At 40.8% G+C, this 16613-nt stretch overlaps 1 protein-coding gene across 2 annotated transcripts in view; it reads left to right on the top strand.

The window, feature by feature from the left end:
• The first annotated feature begins 9984 nt into the window (after positions 1–9984).
• Positions 9985–16613, top strand: part of LOC123980399 (dachshund homolog 2-like) — a 109668-nt gene continuing 103039 nt past the window's right edge. For both annotated transcript variants that reach the window (XM_046064754.1, XM_046064755.1), the window contains exon 1: positions 9985–10990. In XM_046064754.1, coding sequence (XP_045920710.1) covers positions 10341–10990 — 650 coding nt within the window. In that variant the 5' untranslated portion in view covers positions 9985–10340. The remainder of the gene's footprint in view (positions 10991–16613) is intronic.

Raw genomic sequence — 16613 nt, 5'->3', positions numbered from 1 at the left:
GGGGGGGGGGGGGGGGGGGGGGGGGGGGGGGGGGGGGGGGGGGGGGGGGGGGGGGGGGGGACAGAATGAAGAGGGAACAGGAATGAGCTCGGTCTTTATTACCCCAGACTGGATCTTGCCCAAGAACATTTTTTATGGCATAAAATGTCTGTCCTATTTCTGGATCAAGGTTTATTTCTGATTTGAAACTTTGAAACTGATTTGTAAAAAACAAACAAAACAGCCATCTGCTGGAAAACATGGAGGCACTGCATTTTGCCCTATTAGTCAGTGTGAACGCACTTATGCACTCAAAATAGCAAGTTTATGGAAGGGCCCATTGTATGGCCCTCTAGTGGCCATACAACGGTAGCACAAGAGTATAAATAACGAGAAAGTAAGGGGGAGGATGGGTCAAACCAACCCAGGAGAACATAAGATAAGATAAGATAAGATAAGAAATTGACATGGGACTTGAACAGCGTTCAAGTAAATGGTGAGTTGTTGATTTTTAAGTTAAATAGCATTGTAATGGTGCTTTCAGACCAAAAGCGAAGCGAGTTTACATACAAAGTCTATGCAAAGACGTGTTGAGCCGCGATTTCCAGTCAGGTGGAATTCGCGTGAGTTGAATATTTTAAACTCAACATGGAAATGTGCGAAAGTTACCCCTCTCTTCAAAACTGGTGATGTATAGTTATCGCCCTATTTCTATTATCTGCACCACTGCCAAAATGTTTGAGAAAATTATTTTTAATCAATTATCAAAATTCATTATTCAGAATAATCTTATCCCCCTATCAATCTGGCTTTAGGCCTAATTTTTCAACCACTACAGCTTTATTGAAGTTCACCAATGACGTTTTCTCCGCTTTCGATAATGGACAGCTAACTGGTGCAGTTTTTATCGATCTTTTCAAAGCTTTGGATATGGTGGATCATTACCTTCTCCTTGACAAGCTTTATGCAATAGGTTTGAACCAACGTGCTCTGTTATGGTTTAATTCTTATCTTCACAATAGACGGCAGTGTGCTGCTTTTCAAGTTTCACTGTCTGATTATTTATTGGTTAATAAGGGGGTTCCTCAAGGTTCCACTCTAGGACCCCTTTTGTTCTTGATTTTCATTAATGATTTATCGCGCATTTGCTCCATCTGTAAGGTTCATCTTTATGCTGATGATAACATAATTTACACTGCTGACTCTGATATTCACTGTATCCAGAACAGGTTACAAGCTGACTTTATTATGACTCAAAAATGGCTTCACAATAACAAATTATTGTTGAATATGGAAAAGTCCTGTTGTATGTTGTTTGGGACAAGGCACAGACGACCTTGTGCTCTTAACTTGCAACTTTATTTTGAAGATGTGTCCTCCATGGTGAAATTGGAAAAATTTAAATACCTTGGACTGTGGATTGACTCTGAGCTTACTTTTAATTGATTACATCACAAAAAGAATATATGGCTGTCTCAGTTCACTCTATATATCTGTTAATTGTTTCACACTTGAAGTCAGGAAAAGGTTAATTTCTCAGTTGATATTTTCCATTATTGACTACGCTGATATCATCTACATGAACACTAGTGACACTGTTCTTAAGCCACTTAATGTTGTCTTTAACTCTCTATGTAGATTTGTTCTGAGGTGTCCTTTTAAAACTCATCATTGTGTAATGTATTCATCACCAAATTGGCTTCAGCTTAATTCAAGAAGAGACTTCCATTGGTTTCTATTTATTTTCAAATGTGCCTACTTTGATTTTCCTCCATATCTGAAAGAACTCTTGGTTCCTTGTAGTTCTATGTATCCACTATACTGTACCAGGAATCTTTTCAGCTCCTGGACGTAAAGCTTTTCATTATAAGGCTACTTGCGATTGGAAAAATCTCCCTCTTTCCTTGAGATCCATCTCATCTTTTCGCAGATTTAGGTTATCTATATTTCAATATCTTGAATAACAATGTGTGTGCATGTCACTGATGCTGGACTAAACAGTATTACTTGTAATTTTGCTTCATGTAATTGTCTAATTGATTTACCTCCTATGGATTCGACCTCTGTCTTTCTTATGTGATGTCTTTTCGTATTGAATCTCATGTATTTTGGTTTCCACTTGTGTAATGAGGTAAATGAGATGTACTTATTGAGCTAGCTATAACATGTCTGAGCTATGATGTGTCTTCAGTCTGGGGTGAGGGTGCAAGCTGCCTAGTAACTCAATTGTTTTGAGCACTTGTTTTTTGTTTGTTTGTTTTTGAATTTCTATGTGTATTTGGACCTTCTTGAAAACGAGATGCTGCATCTCAAGGCGCTATCCATAATAAATAGAAAATTGAAATTGAAATGTTAGCATTTAGCTCAAAGCAGAGCTGTGCTTAAGTTGCTATAGCCTCACCAAACCGCTAGCATGGCTGTATATCTGTCTTTGCCAAAAAACAGTCTGATAACAGCTGAAAAAGCAGTGCAGTTATCTGGAAATAATGGACACTCCCTAACCAATCATAATCTAGCATTCTCTGCAGCAATGGTAACCTGAGACAGCTGAACACTTAACAACTGATCATCACTATCAATAAAACTATTGTCCACTATTCTCTACAGAATATTTGGAGTGTCCATTTGAGTTCATTTACATGATGATTGTTTTTTTTGTTTTTTAAACTTCCTTGTATGGAAATGAAGCGTCGCCGCTGTCACTCCAGCCCTTAGATGCTCGCTCTGCAGTTTGACACTTAGTAATTGTGTTGTTGAATTAGATTATTAAAGAACACAAATTGAGCCGCCGTCGTCAACATCATTGCTGGAGGTACCGATGATGATGTGAAAAGACACACACACGCACGCACACACGTGTCATCTCAGAATTACTGTATATCATCATAAACACAAACTTGCTTACATGCACGCAATGTCATCTGCTGCTCACACACACACACACACACACACACAAACTCACTGTAATGAAAGCTTGGGGGCTATTGTGTGTGAGATGGATGGTTTGACTTTAAGCTTGTATAAATAAAAGCTAAATAAATCCTGATGGCCTCTAGTGATGGCTCAGATACAGCAGTACCGTGTGTGTGTGTGTGTGTATGTGTGTGTGTGTGTGTGTGTGTGTGTGTTGTTTGTATATAGAAACACTTTGGACAAGAACTGAGGTGTTTGTGTATGTGAGACGAGAGTTTGAAAAGACACAAACACTCACTCAGACAGCCCACGGCTCTTTACTCATTTCATGTTTTTGTCCCAAAGTGAAATAAAAAAAGAAAATTATAAAAAGCCAGCAGACCAATGTCACCCAACATTGGAGCCTAAACATTCTTTCAAAATTCAGTCTTTCCTCTCCTCTTTCTCTCTTGGCCTTTTTTATTTATTATTGCAAACCCTTTCCTGTTTTTATTCCACCCCTTTCTTTCGTCCTTTGACTCTATCTGCTTTTTGTTTCTTTTTGTATTGATTTCTCCATTTTATTTTTATTTACTATTTTCCTTTTCTCATCTTATCTTTCTGTTTCTCTTTTCTTTCCCCTTTACTTCCCATTGATTTGGTGATTTGCAGCTGCAAGTGTTGGTCTTTGCCCTGGGTCAAAGATGTCCAGGCATCCAGGTTAAAACCAAGCTAAATGTGGTTGGAAAGTCAAAGTCTTGTTTAGACATTACGGTATAAAATATGTTTCAACACAATTCACTTGACTACTTTTTTTGATTTCCCATCTGTCACACCAGTCAAACCTTGCAAGATATTTATTTGTTTGTGCTACAATCTTGGTAAAAGCAGTCAAAACAGCGGAGAAAAACGTCCAGCCCTACTTGATACTGGTTCTACTAGAAAGGTGTCAGAGCATACAGTGCACTAGGGTTGAGTGAGTAATCCTGTAGTATCAAACAAGTAGTATCATCTGAGTAAAATGTGTCAATATCTGTTTTCTGATAAACTATAAATATAGGAACCTTTAAAAAAATACTTCTGTTACTAATGGAATCAAACACTTTGCTCTAAAGCTCAATTCTGAGGCTGTTCTGTAAATAGTTTTCTAATAAATATATCAACGAATAAACCCGTACTAATTTCAGGTTTAAATAACTCATTTCTGGTTACCCCCGCCCATTCCAATACAGATACAGATAATCTAATTTGTTTTATCAGATACAGATACAGGTGGCCGCAGGGTGTGAACTACGGGGGAGCCAGGGGAACTCAGCTCCCCTAAAAGCATGATTTGTGATATTTTGGGGGGTCTCTAAAATATTGACCGAATGCTTTATTGACATTAATTTCTATATTTCTCTATCATCATGGATCCATGCGTAAAATCAGGAGTGCCAGACTTCATCCAGCCAGAGAGAACATCACGAACGTACACAAACTTACCAGAGAGGGAGAGAGAGTGGGGCGGTGGAGCATACAGGGCCAGGGACAGGAGATCGCAGAGCGACTGGCCCGCTGCAGACGGTCGGTGATCGTTATTAGTCATGATCCATGCAATACGGCAGCTGGGGGCTCTGCACCATGCAACTTTCTAAATTCTTTCACAAAAATAAAGAAAGGTCAGGTCACAGGAGGCACAGAGGCTGAAACATTCACAATGATTTATGACAGCAATCATTATAATGGGGCTTTCCTTCCCTGTGTAGAAGATTATCAGCTGACTTGATACAAATCATATGTAATCAACAACAAACTGAAGTGCTCTGGTTGGCTAACATTAAGTAAATCACTTGTTGAACCGCAGCAAAAAACATCCATTCAGTGAAAAATAATGTGGTGATTTTGACGTTTGAGCTTCATGTTGGAGGTTTCCAGGCTGTTCTTTGGTTGGGACAGTTCTGTTATTTACAAGTCTATCAAAACATCTCAAGTAAAACAGTAACTCTGTGGTCATAAAGCTAAAAACAAAACAGTTTCTTAAGTTTGTAAACACTACCGTCAAACTTTACTATTATCTTCTTTTGTTCAGTTACAGTCCAGGTAACTTTCCTCGAACATACATCATTGTCAAGTGACACTGTAGGTACTGCAGCCGCCCCGGGAGTTTCTCTTCACTTAAATGACATTATTTCCCCTCCCTGCTGTCATTCATGTGGTTTTCAGAAGTGAGAGAGTGATAAAGAGTGATTATGTTGGGAGTAACACCAAGCTGGATGTTGGAACTCCCCTTTTTTTCAAAATAAGGACTAGGCATATTTGCCAGAATGCCAATCTATTACCCTACTTGTCAGTAGTTCATATTCTTGGGGCCAGATCCGCATGATGCTTTACTAAATGTTAAAAATATGCTGGTTAGTCCTATATAGGCTACTTGTTGACTGTTAAACTATAATGTTTTGGATACTCTGCAGTTAGTTAACGTACAGATCATCAAACTTAGCTTGGACTAGCCTGAGCACTGCAGCAGCTCAGTAGGATCCAACTTTAGCTAAATAATGTAAATATGCTAGTTTACCTCTTGACTGTTAAAAGTAAATTGTAGTGCTTTTAAAGTAAAAATGTGGCTACAGTCAATTAAATGAGTCATTGTAGAACAGTAAATAGATATGCTGCAGTTACATTATTGTCTGTAGCACTAGCGTGCTAGCATTATCAAAAACGATCAGGTTGTTAAAAAACACTTGTCCAGATGAGCCTACAGCCCAACTAGCGTCTCTGTGAGACTGTACTTAGGCACAGCGGTGCTTTGAGCTTCATGTTAATGTCTGCATGCTTACAATGACAATGCTAACAAGCTAATGTTTACCATGTTGACCATCACATTGTAGGCCTATTGGCAAAGATTTGCTCATCAGCACTAAACCTAAAGTACAACTGAGGCTGATAGAAATGTCATTAATTTTTGCAGATTTTTGCTCTTTAGGGCTTCCCCCCGATTAAAGATTTTTCTAGTCAAGGGTAGCCAGTAATTATCAGTTAATTAGTTGGCACATGATTTTATTTAATAATTGTTTAAATATATATGTTTGAGGCATCAGAATATGGTTTGAGTTCCAGTGCTGAGAAAGACCTTTATAAAACTTCCTCTGACTCCCCGCAGTCCAAGACTCCTGAGCTAGTGGTGTAAACAAACACCAACACTCCTCCGGTACTCTGAGCTCCCAGTCCGGGGTAGAGTCAGCTAATAGGGCTGCTAACTGTGCTAACGAGCTAATAGCAGTGACTAGAGTTAGCAGATAGTGCCATGGATATATTATATATATATATATATATATTAGTTTACCATTAAGGGGCAGGCCTATTGCTCATAAACCAAAATATTGGACAAATTGAAAGATGGACTTAACGAAGACAAGTTTAAGAATCACCAAAGGTATTACAGTTCATCCTGAGGTGGACATGAATGTGTGTACCAATTCCATGCAAAAGTTATAGAAGTAATTCACTTTTCACTCAAAACCATAAACATGAACCTCATGGTGGCGCTAGATGAAAAGTCAGGGGGATTTATCCTCTGAGGACCATGAATGTCCGTAAAAAATTAACAAACATGCATTTGATTTGCTGCAGATAGACCCAGAGCAATGTGACATCATCCATGGAGGTGGCGGTAGGTTGTCCTGTCTTTTCCTGCAGTAGTTGTTTACTCCACAGAGAAAAACTGTACCAACACAAAAATATGACATGTAGGAGGACAAGTTATTCATTGGGCTGAAAAAAAAGGCAAAATGGCCTTTTGTGTAGAACACCGGACTCTTCTGTCTGTCCCTGGAGAGGTAGAGCATTTTGCAGACAAGTTTTTCCACTTTTGTCCTCTCCCTCTCTTGTCACCTCTTCCTCCCTCTGTTTTCATCTTTCTTTCTGTCCTTCTCTTACTCTTACTCTTCCTCCTCTCCCCACATATCCTTTTTAGTCTCATCTTCCTCTCCTCTTTATCTTTCTCTTCATCCTAAAGTCCAACTCCAAGTTCATGTCGGTCATTATAACCCCGCTGAGAGATATTCACCTCCACTAAGACCTCATCTCTCTCTGTCTTCCTCTCTGTCTTTCTCTGAGTCCAGCTTCAGTTTGATCATTAATAGTCCTGAGAGACAAATTATTGCCCTCGTGTCTCTCTCTCTTTATGTCTATTCTTTTTTTCTTTCTTCTTCAGTGCCCCACCTTTTCTCCTTGACCCCCTCGTTCCTTTTTATCAATGTATTTGTACTTTTTCTCTTAAATTCGTATTTGTATAGTCCCCACTTCCTGCTCTACCTTCTTCCTCTCCAGAGGAGATATGGTCACAGCCTAACAAAACAGGGAAATATGGGAAATATAATAAGCTGCATTACCAACCTGTATGGCTGTTTTTTTGGTGAGGACAGGCCCATATATAGGCAAGGCAAAGCAATGCATGTTTATTTGAATAGCACATTTCAACAAGGAAATACAAAGTGCTTTACATAAAAGCAATGTAGGGTAATATAGAAAGACATTTAAACACAGTTTTAAAAAAAAAAGAGTTTAATAGAAAACAACTCAATACAGGAAAATAAAAGTCACAATGTAAGATATTAATCAAAAGCCTTTACATTTGATTTAATAAAAGGCAATGGCAAAGAGAAAAGTCTTCTGAACTGAACTGAGAGTTTCAGCAGACTTGCACTTTTCTGGGAGTTTGTTCCAGATATGTGGAGCATACAAAGCTGAACGCTGCTTCTCCATGTTTAGTTTTGACTCTGGGGACAGAAAGCAGACCTGTCCCAGACGACCTGAGAGGTCTGGATGGTTCATAACGTAGCAGAAGCTCTGAGATGTACATTGGCTGTATATCATTCGGTGGTTTATAAACCAACAGTAATATTTTAAAATCAATAATTTAACAGACAGGAAGTCAGTGTAAATACCAGGACTGGAGTGATGTGATACACTTTTTTTGTCTTAGTGAGGATTCGAGCATCAGCATCTGATCGTTTCTTTAAATACAGTAGACACAGCAGCACTGTATGTATGTTCTTGCTATATAATATAGATACACGTGATAACCGAATGAAATTTGCAAATTATATATTTACATACAAAAGGGGTATTTTGTGGAACAATTTGCATTTTTAGTTTTATCGAGAGATGTGAGTAGCACTGTCTGGTACATCGGTTCAGCCTTTTTTTTTCATTTCAATGCATGTGACTGTGCTTTTGTGCACTGACTGGCACTGACAGGAGAACTGAGCATGCTTTTCGATGATGGGGGAAACAAACATGCAAACTCCACACAGAAAGGTCACAGTGATATCCACTATGCTGCCCAACTAAAATATGTAAATGCTTCAACTATGATCTGAGAAATTACTGTTATAAACACAATTAGTGGAGCTAAATCGATCAGAAAAAGAAAGTTTATTTCATCCATTCAAATGTTTTATTCCCTGTACAATTACTAAATAGATGTTTTTAAGGAACATACACATGGTTGGATTATAGGCGATGCAAATCTACCCAGGGGCCCCACAAGACCCAGGTTCACTGCTTGTTTCAGTTGGTTTGTGTTCATTTGATTTGAAAAATACTCACTTCTAAATTACAGGTGTGAGGTGGATCTGATTACTCAGGTGTGTAAGATAAAAAGGTAGTTCTCTTGGTCTTCAGGCAGAAAAAAGGGTTCAGCAAGAGGTCAGGACCAAAAGGGGACCAGGGAAGTGTCATAACAAATCAGGCAGGAGGACAGGCTGGACTGCTGAGGCTGCAGAATAGACAAACTGGCAAAGAAGGTGCGTGAGATTGTACCATGGAGCTGATTTGGTGATGGACGAGGAGTTTGTTTGAAAAACACAACCCTGAACTGATGTCATCGGAGGTGTAAGGTTTGGGTTTTTAGACATTTTTAACAGAAGGCCTGCGTCACAAACCAGAGGTGTGAGGTTTAAACGAAGCAGGGATTTTAGGAGGCGGCGTGTAATGAAAGACACTATCGAGTTGCATTATGGGAATTATAGGATCCAGTGTTTTTGGTGCTTGATGCATACTAGGGGGAAAATATCACGATTTCTTAACCTCTGCTGCTTTGATTTTGACCTTTCTGGTGGCTGCAAAACTGTTTCTACATTGCGAGAAATATTTAGAATCGATGTGTTTGCAGGCACACCTAAATTTTAAAACAGATTTAAATGATTTCTTTCTGTTGAACTTTTTCTTTCCCCGTCTTGTAGTCTTTTTCCCATCGTGTGTCTTTCTCGCTTTTTGTCTTTCGTTCAGTCAGGGTTCCTCAGTGTAATGAGATTACATGGGATTATAAAACCCTGTCTGTCTGTAATCCACACCACTCAATCCCATTTCACTGTTTAAACACACACACCAGTAATTAATTCTCCCTGGTGCTTCATGATCTATTTTCTTATTCTTTTCTAGTCTTTTCTCTTTTAATCCCTTTCTTCTCCCTTTGTGATAGAAATTATCACCAGTGCCTTTTAATTTCTTTCTTTAATTCTTTCCTTCCTTCCCTCATCCTTTTCTTTTTCTCCTCTGTTCTTCTTCTTTTGGTCATGTTTCCTTCTCTTTTAATTCTTTCACTCTTTGCTCTCCATCCCTCTTTTCTTTCATCTCTGTATTTGTTCCTTATTTGAATCAAATCAACAATCCCTCCTTCCTTCCCACCTACTTCTTCCTCTCCTCTCTCCTGCCTTTCCCCACGTCTCTACCTACAGTCTGATGATTTGCTCACTGATCAGCGGTCAGCGTGTGAAGAACATGCGTACGTCTCGCCACCAGAGCTCGCATGTGAGCCACCACTGGACACACACATACGCAGGGACACGCGCACACGCATTAGGGGTTGAGCATCTCGACCGAAAAAACAGAAAAGAAAAAGAAGCAGAAGAAGACAGATACAAACTTCCCGTTGGCGAATTAAGCAGCTCGTGAGAAAGTTTATGAAAGCGAGAGATCAGACCGATACCGCGCGCGCACGCACACACACACACGCACACACACACACACACACACACACACACACACACACACACACACACACACACCAACGGGGTGTAATAGAGTCCTCCCTCTCTGTCCTCACCTATCACATCCTCAGTCCGACAAGGAGCCTTCTCTGATTGGCCCAGACGGCTGTCAGTCATTCTTGAAGAAGGCGGGACCTGGACAAGGGCTGACCTGAAGTCTGATCCAGTCGCTTTTACGCACAGACTGGACAGTCCGCTTTCCGCGCACGGATAACAAGAGTGAGAGCGTGTTCCGGATAGAGAGAGGAGCAAGTGGAGGACGAAAATTAGCAAGAGGAAAAAGTGAGCGGAAAACAAACAGAAAAGACTCAAGGACGCACAAGTGTTTTCCCATCTGGAAAGAGAGAGAAGAGGAAGAAAGTGTGTGAGTGTGTGTGAAAGGGAGAGAGTGTGTGCGCGCCTTCAGCACTCTCCACTTCTTACACCACCACCTCCATGTCGCTCCCCGGCTCCCCTCCGCTCCTTTCGCCGGGCTCGAGCGCCCCAACTCCGGCCGCGCTCTACCGCTCGCCCCCAGACGCGCACCTCACCTCAGTGGCGTCCACCGGTACCTCCAGCCCGGCGCACACCAACTCACACTCTCACCCCCACTCCCTGTCCCCGTCTCCGCGGCTCACCAGCAGCATGCTCAGCGCTTTCCTGCCAGGCTTGGGCAACGGCGGCGCCGCCCCGCTTGTGTCCGGAGGCGGTGCCGCTCTAGGTCCTCTCAGTGGGCTCGGCTCGCTGAACGCGGCCGGCCTGACCCCCGGTTCCCCCGGCTTGGCGCAGACCTCATCCAGCCCGGGTCTGTGCAGCGAGTGCAAACTGGTGGAGGTGCACGGCGTGAAGGTGGCCAGCTTCAGTGTGGACGGCCAGGAGCTCATCTGCCTGCCGCAGGTGTTCGACCTCTTCCTGAAGCACCTGGTGGGCGGGCTGCACACCGTCTACACCAAGCTGAAGAGGCTGGACATCTCGCCTGTGGTGTGCACCGTGGAGCAGGTGCGCGTCCTGCGGGGGCTCGGCGCCATCCAGCCCGGCGTGAACCGCTGCAAGCTCATCTCCAGGAAGGACTTCGAGACGCTGTACCAGGACTGCACCAGCGCCAGGTCGGTGAATACTTTTAGCGCTTTAATGAATTTTAAGATTTTACCTTAAAGTCTCTACAACAGTCAGAAAGCCGGATGGCGTCGATCGAGTCGACATTGCTGTAAATATTTAAAACTTTCCGGTGTGTTTGTTGCGATAAAAGTGACTTTAGTAACTTTACTTCGCATGCTATTACAACGTAGAGGCTGCCTATCAGAAATATTTGCTGGAGATTTCCGCTGTATCCCCTGGCTCCAGATTTACTGCTCTTCAAATCCTGCTCCTATTCCTACAAGGGATTTCGCTTGGGATCAGCTCTGCATCTTTACAGACTTGTGTGTTTGAGACTTTCTGTTTGTTTTAGTGAGTATTTGTATTTCTTTAATATCACTACACTCACTTTAAAGTAAAGCTGTGATGGTGAAGCGAATTTATAATTAAGTTGTTCCAAAACAGTAGGCTATTCCTAAAATATTAATTTCTTATTGGTTATCCATTTACTCTTTTTATTCTACTACTCTATTTCTAAGATCTTCCTCATGATTGAGTCCCATAGTGATTCACCAGTTTACTTGAATAGTCCTGTAACTACTTTCAAGCGACCTGGTCATTAACAACACTGTTATATTCCTACAGCATTTCTCCTGGGACTTGCAATGTGTTAGTTTTCGTGTTATTATATCGTTCATATTGTCTCTTACAGTCTGATCTCTGCGTGTGTCACTGTGATATTCCTGCAGCACTTTGCTTAATGCTCTCTATATTCTTGAAATTGACTTCCTGTTCTGTTGTCAGAATCCCTTATTTTGCTTAGGTGTCGAAAATTATGCTTTTACTGTATCGACTTTGGTACTTGATGGAGGTGTGTGTGTGTGCGTGTGTGTGTGTGCGTGTGTGTGTGTGTGTGTGTGTGTGTGTGCGTGCATGCGTACTAAATGAGCAGGCACATGTTTCAACAGTTTGGTATTTTAGTAAAATAAAACACACTGACAGCAAACAAATGCAAAACAAACAACCGTCTGTTGACTTTAGTTATGGAAAAGCTTCTCAAACTCATAATCCATTACTTTATATCTCACGTGTGTGTGTGTGTGTGTCTGTGTGTGTGTGTGTGTGTGTGTTTATATGTGTGTGTGTGGGATAAAGAGCTTTCCTCTGGCAGAGTGTGTTTGTTGGAGAATTCAGCTTTAATGTGTATTTTTGTGTTAAAAGTGTTTTCAATAGGTCACCTGCTTTTCGGCGCCCATTAAACTGACTGCTTCGACCTTTCAAATTAAAACTCTGAAGTGACGTCCTGTGCGTCAGTTCTGCATCCCTGCCATTTTAAAACTAGTCAGCTCGCTCTGAAAGTGCAAATGAAGGATGAAGCACCTCACACATATGTATGTATGTATGTATGTATGTATGTATGTGTGTATAATTTAAAAATATCTAATTGGTAAAGAGAAAGTATCAGATCAGAGAGGCATCTGAAGCAGAAAACTGATGGAGCTTCCCTGCAGGCTGCACTTCTAAATAAAAACTATTTTTTGTTATCTGTGCAGCACACATTCAAAGTTAAATTCACTTTTGCTGAAAATTTAAGCATCAAAATGCTAAATTGAGTGAGTTTTCCTGAAACTTCTCTGAAAAAGATATATCCCTCTCAGTTTGAATTGAAATGCCTCTAATTTCCAAAGTACTTCTTCATTTTCTAGATGTGAAAGTGCTCAAATGCAAAGAGCAGGTTGTTTATTTTCACCAGAGAAAGATGAACAGCTGTGTGATGGTCCAAGTGAGTTGCTGAACAATGTTGCCTTTGTAGTCGTTAACGGAAGAATTTTGTTAACTATTTTGGGAAACAACCTGCACAAAATAGTGTTTTGAAAGTATTGAGGTGTCTTTACACATCATAACTCCTACAGAAACTGATAATATACTTGATTTTTAACCTCAACTAGCATCATTTAGTACCAACAGTAGTTTGTTTGTTCAGATCTGATGCCAGATGAGAGTAAATTTGTTTATGTCAGCTCTATTTCGTCGTTGTTCTGCTGTAATGGGAACACATTAAATCCTGTGATTTTTATCACTGTTTTTCACGGCCATTGATTTCCAGGAGTAACAAGGATTTTACAAGGGCTTTTTTCCAGAGAGGAGAGGTCAGAGATCCACTGATATTTAAAACACATACGAGCAGCGTTGCTCCTAGAAAGGACAGAAGCAATATTGCATTTTCTTTTTTACTTTATTTTCATAAAAGCTTCTGGTTTTACTGATGCCTCTGTCCTTGTATGGAACATTTCTAATCTTAGAAGTTGTAAAAATGTGATTAAAAAAGCTGAAACAAATGAATACAAATTAGTCACTTTAAATCAGAGGTTTTCAAACTGTGAGGGAGAGATGGAGGCAAAGAAACTGCGTGAGGTGAAAGACAGGTGCGTGCCGGTTTTCCAAAAGCAACGGGAAGAGTTATTGTAGTCTGGCTGCTTATCATCACACTTAGCAATTGGAGCTGCTCGTGGAGGCTATTAAGGCACTTTAAAACCTTCAACTTCCAGATTGCCACAATTTGCACCAAAATTTATACTCTTTGACGTTTGAGGGAGAACTTAGTCAAATCTGAAAACACAGACATGATACACATATTTTGAGATTCAGTGTGACACTATCTCCAATGTCCATCTTGAATAAACATTCAGAAATCCACTTAGAAAAAAAAGACACTACTTATAACTCCCGAACTTGCTTGAGTATCGGCACATTTTTACTTTTTCTTGATAGTTGTCTGTGCATCCATGGGTACACTGCAAAAAGAAAAGGATCTGCTAATAGCTAATTCAGCATACTTTTACTGTTGCCAAAATGTCAACAATTAAAAATGAAGAAATCCATGGCAACATTATATCTGTTAAAAAAAAAAAAAAAAAAAAAACTTAAATCAAGTTGGTGTTGACTGGCAGGCAATTTTGTTTAAGGGGTCCCACTGTGTTAGACTTTGAAAACCCTTGCCAGCAACAAAAAACAGGGAGGAGGAGGAGGAGTAACATGTTTAGCTTCATGGAAGTGCTCTCAATTATTTCTGGAAACTCCTTGAAAAGTCCTGGAATTTTACATCAGTGTCGCAGTGGGAACGCCGGATGCCGTCTGCACTCGTGTGACTGTGTGTGTGCTTTCAGCCCAGTTATTTTTGTGTCGTTGAAAGCGATAGATGGGATAGTTTTAAAGGTGGCAGTTGTTCAGTATCAGCTAATTATTAACAGTGTGTTGTGTTGCTAAGAAGTCACTGGATTGTTGGAGAGTGACCTCTGTTTTTCAGCTGACCACACACACACACACACACACACAGTCTAAGTCTATAGTTTATTAATCTTGAAATGTTCCATCTCTCCCCCTGTTATTGAAGAGTAGGGTAATTTCTTTCTCGCTTTTTGTCTTTTGCTATTTTTTGACTCTTTATCACTTAGTCTCACTTTCTCTCACCCCTATCTGTTTCTTTTCTATAAACACCCCCCCCCCCCCATTAGCAGTGTATTTCTGTCTCTGCTTAATTGTCTCTCCTTCTTTATCCCCCGTCTTTCACCTCTCTCCTCTGTCTGTTCATCTCAATCACTGTCTTCTCTCACACTCACACACAGCGGTACATGTCAGGGGTAATAATGAATCATGTGAATGCGCATGGAACAACACGGCTGGAGAGCTATTGTTGTTGAACGCACAGCGAACACATACTCCTCTCTCTCCAATCATATTGACATTCCTCTAATGCCTCGCTCTCTCACCCTCTCTCTCTCTCTGTTACTCTGGGAAAAGAAAGGAAAAATTAAATGCTCAAAAAACGGAGAAACCTCCCTCTGGGCTTCTGCATACTTCGTCTTCTCAGTAACCATATGTGTGTGAAAGCAGTGACCACTCTCATCCACTACCTAATTTAAAGTGCCCTTGATGTCGTTTTCTACTTTAATTAAGGAGCTGCTCTTTTTTCATAATATGAAAACAACAGAAAGAGAAATAATGTGTGAAATGGTTACAACACATCCTGCTGAAGTTGGAAGTTAAATATCACTTGTTCAAAGGAAACGACGTCAACGCTGTAGACTTGCAGACTTTAAAATAACCCGTTGGCGTAGAAGTTCAAATGTCACCGCACACCAGATCTCTAGAAGTTATTCTTTAGTTTTTCATGAGACTGCTGAAAAGTTTAACTGTAGAAATAACTGCTAGAGGTCTGGTCTGTGGGGAGATTTTAACTTCTACATCATCATTTAGAAGAAATCTTTTAACGTTTTCTGGAGTAACAAAAACCTGCAGAATTAAAAGTAAAAAAATAGAATAAAATACCCTTTTTTGTCAAGATTCCTCAATGAGAGGTCGGAAATCAAATCCCGTTTCACCCACATAGGACGTATTGACAGAACACAGATATACGCTCTTCTAAACACCTGACTCTCCTACCCAGTGTGTGGCTCTCCGCTCCAATTGGTCGAAGGTGGCCCCTGTAAGTTTTTAGCAAACTTTACTCAAACAGGAGGACATAGTGGATTTGTTGGGGACTATTTTCAGCAGCGGATGAACCCACATTTGGTGCTCCAGTGAGTTTTTACAGCAGCAGGGATGGTGTTGGTGGGATTGAGTCTAAATTGACTTTGTGTTCATAGTAATGAAGGAACACCTGTGCAACAGTGCGGCTCACTGATGTGGTTTTAATCCTTCTTAGAGAACAAGATGTTACAACCTCTAATTTAAAGCTGGACACAACACAGCAACAATCAAGTTAACAGTCCAAGGTTTATTCCAAAAAAACATGCAAGGATCAGTCAGAGAATTAAAAGTCCAGTAAATCAATCTGAGGTTTAGACGTGAGTCTAAGGGATCAAGGAGAAAACGCTGGAAAGCTTGGCGTTAATGCAAAAGACAATCTGACAAAGAACTAAAGGAGATGGACCAGTGTGTGTATATATGCTGAAGGACTAATCAGACAATGAGCTGCAGATGGGGAGAGGAGCGGGGGACGCCAGGTGAAGGGAATGAGGTAATCATCCTGACACGAGGGAGTGGCAGGATCTGAAATGACAGGAGAATTAGTAACCATGAAAATGAAAGAGAAGACTGAAGTAGGAACACAGAGAGATTAGCAAGGATTCACGACACTGTTAGATCAAATCATTGTTTTTTACTTGTTTTTTCATGGGATTTGTTGACAAGAAGGAAAAAAAATACACTCTACAAACACACTGCATTTTAAGCATACTTTGGCCTACGCTCTCATCTAGTGGTCATGTACTTGGATAAACATGATTTCCTTGAGTGTAAAAATTAATTTATCTGCACACAGATGAACAGATTTTACTTAAAAACGCTGCAGATGATTTAATCTAACAACAGAGCCTTTGGGGAGGAGAGAGGAGGAGTGTCTTTTCTGCTTCCTTGTCACCTCCTTGGTGTGTGTGTGTGTGTGTGTGTGTGTGTGTGTGTGTGTTTGTGAGAGAGATAGAGAGAGGGGGAATCGATAGTGAGTGACAGGAGGGAGGGTTGCTGATGTCGGAGTGTTATTCTGGGCTCTCCTTATCACGACAGGCTGTTAGAGCCCACACACACACACACACACACACACACACACACACACACACACACACACACACACACACACACACTGAGGATGGA

The sequence above is a fragment of the Micropterus dolomieu genome, linkage group LG12 (genome assembly GCF_021292245.1).
Source record: "Micropterus dolomieu isolate WLL.071019.BEF.003 ecotype Adirondacks linkage group LG12, ASM2129224v1, whole genome shotgun sequence".
In the NCBI taxonomy this organism is placed as follows: Eukaryota; Metazoa; Chordata; class Actinopteri; order Centrarchiformes; family Centrarchidae; genus Micropterus; species Micropterus dolomieu.
The sequence above is the reverse complement of the archived record's forward strand: the minus strand, read 5'-3'. Positions and strand labels throughout refer to the sequence as shown.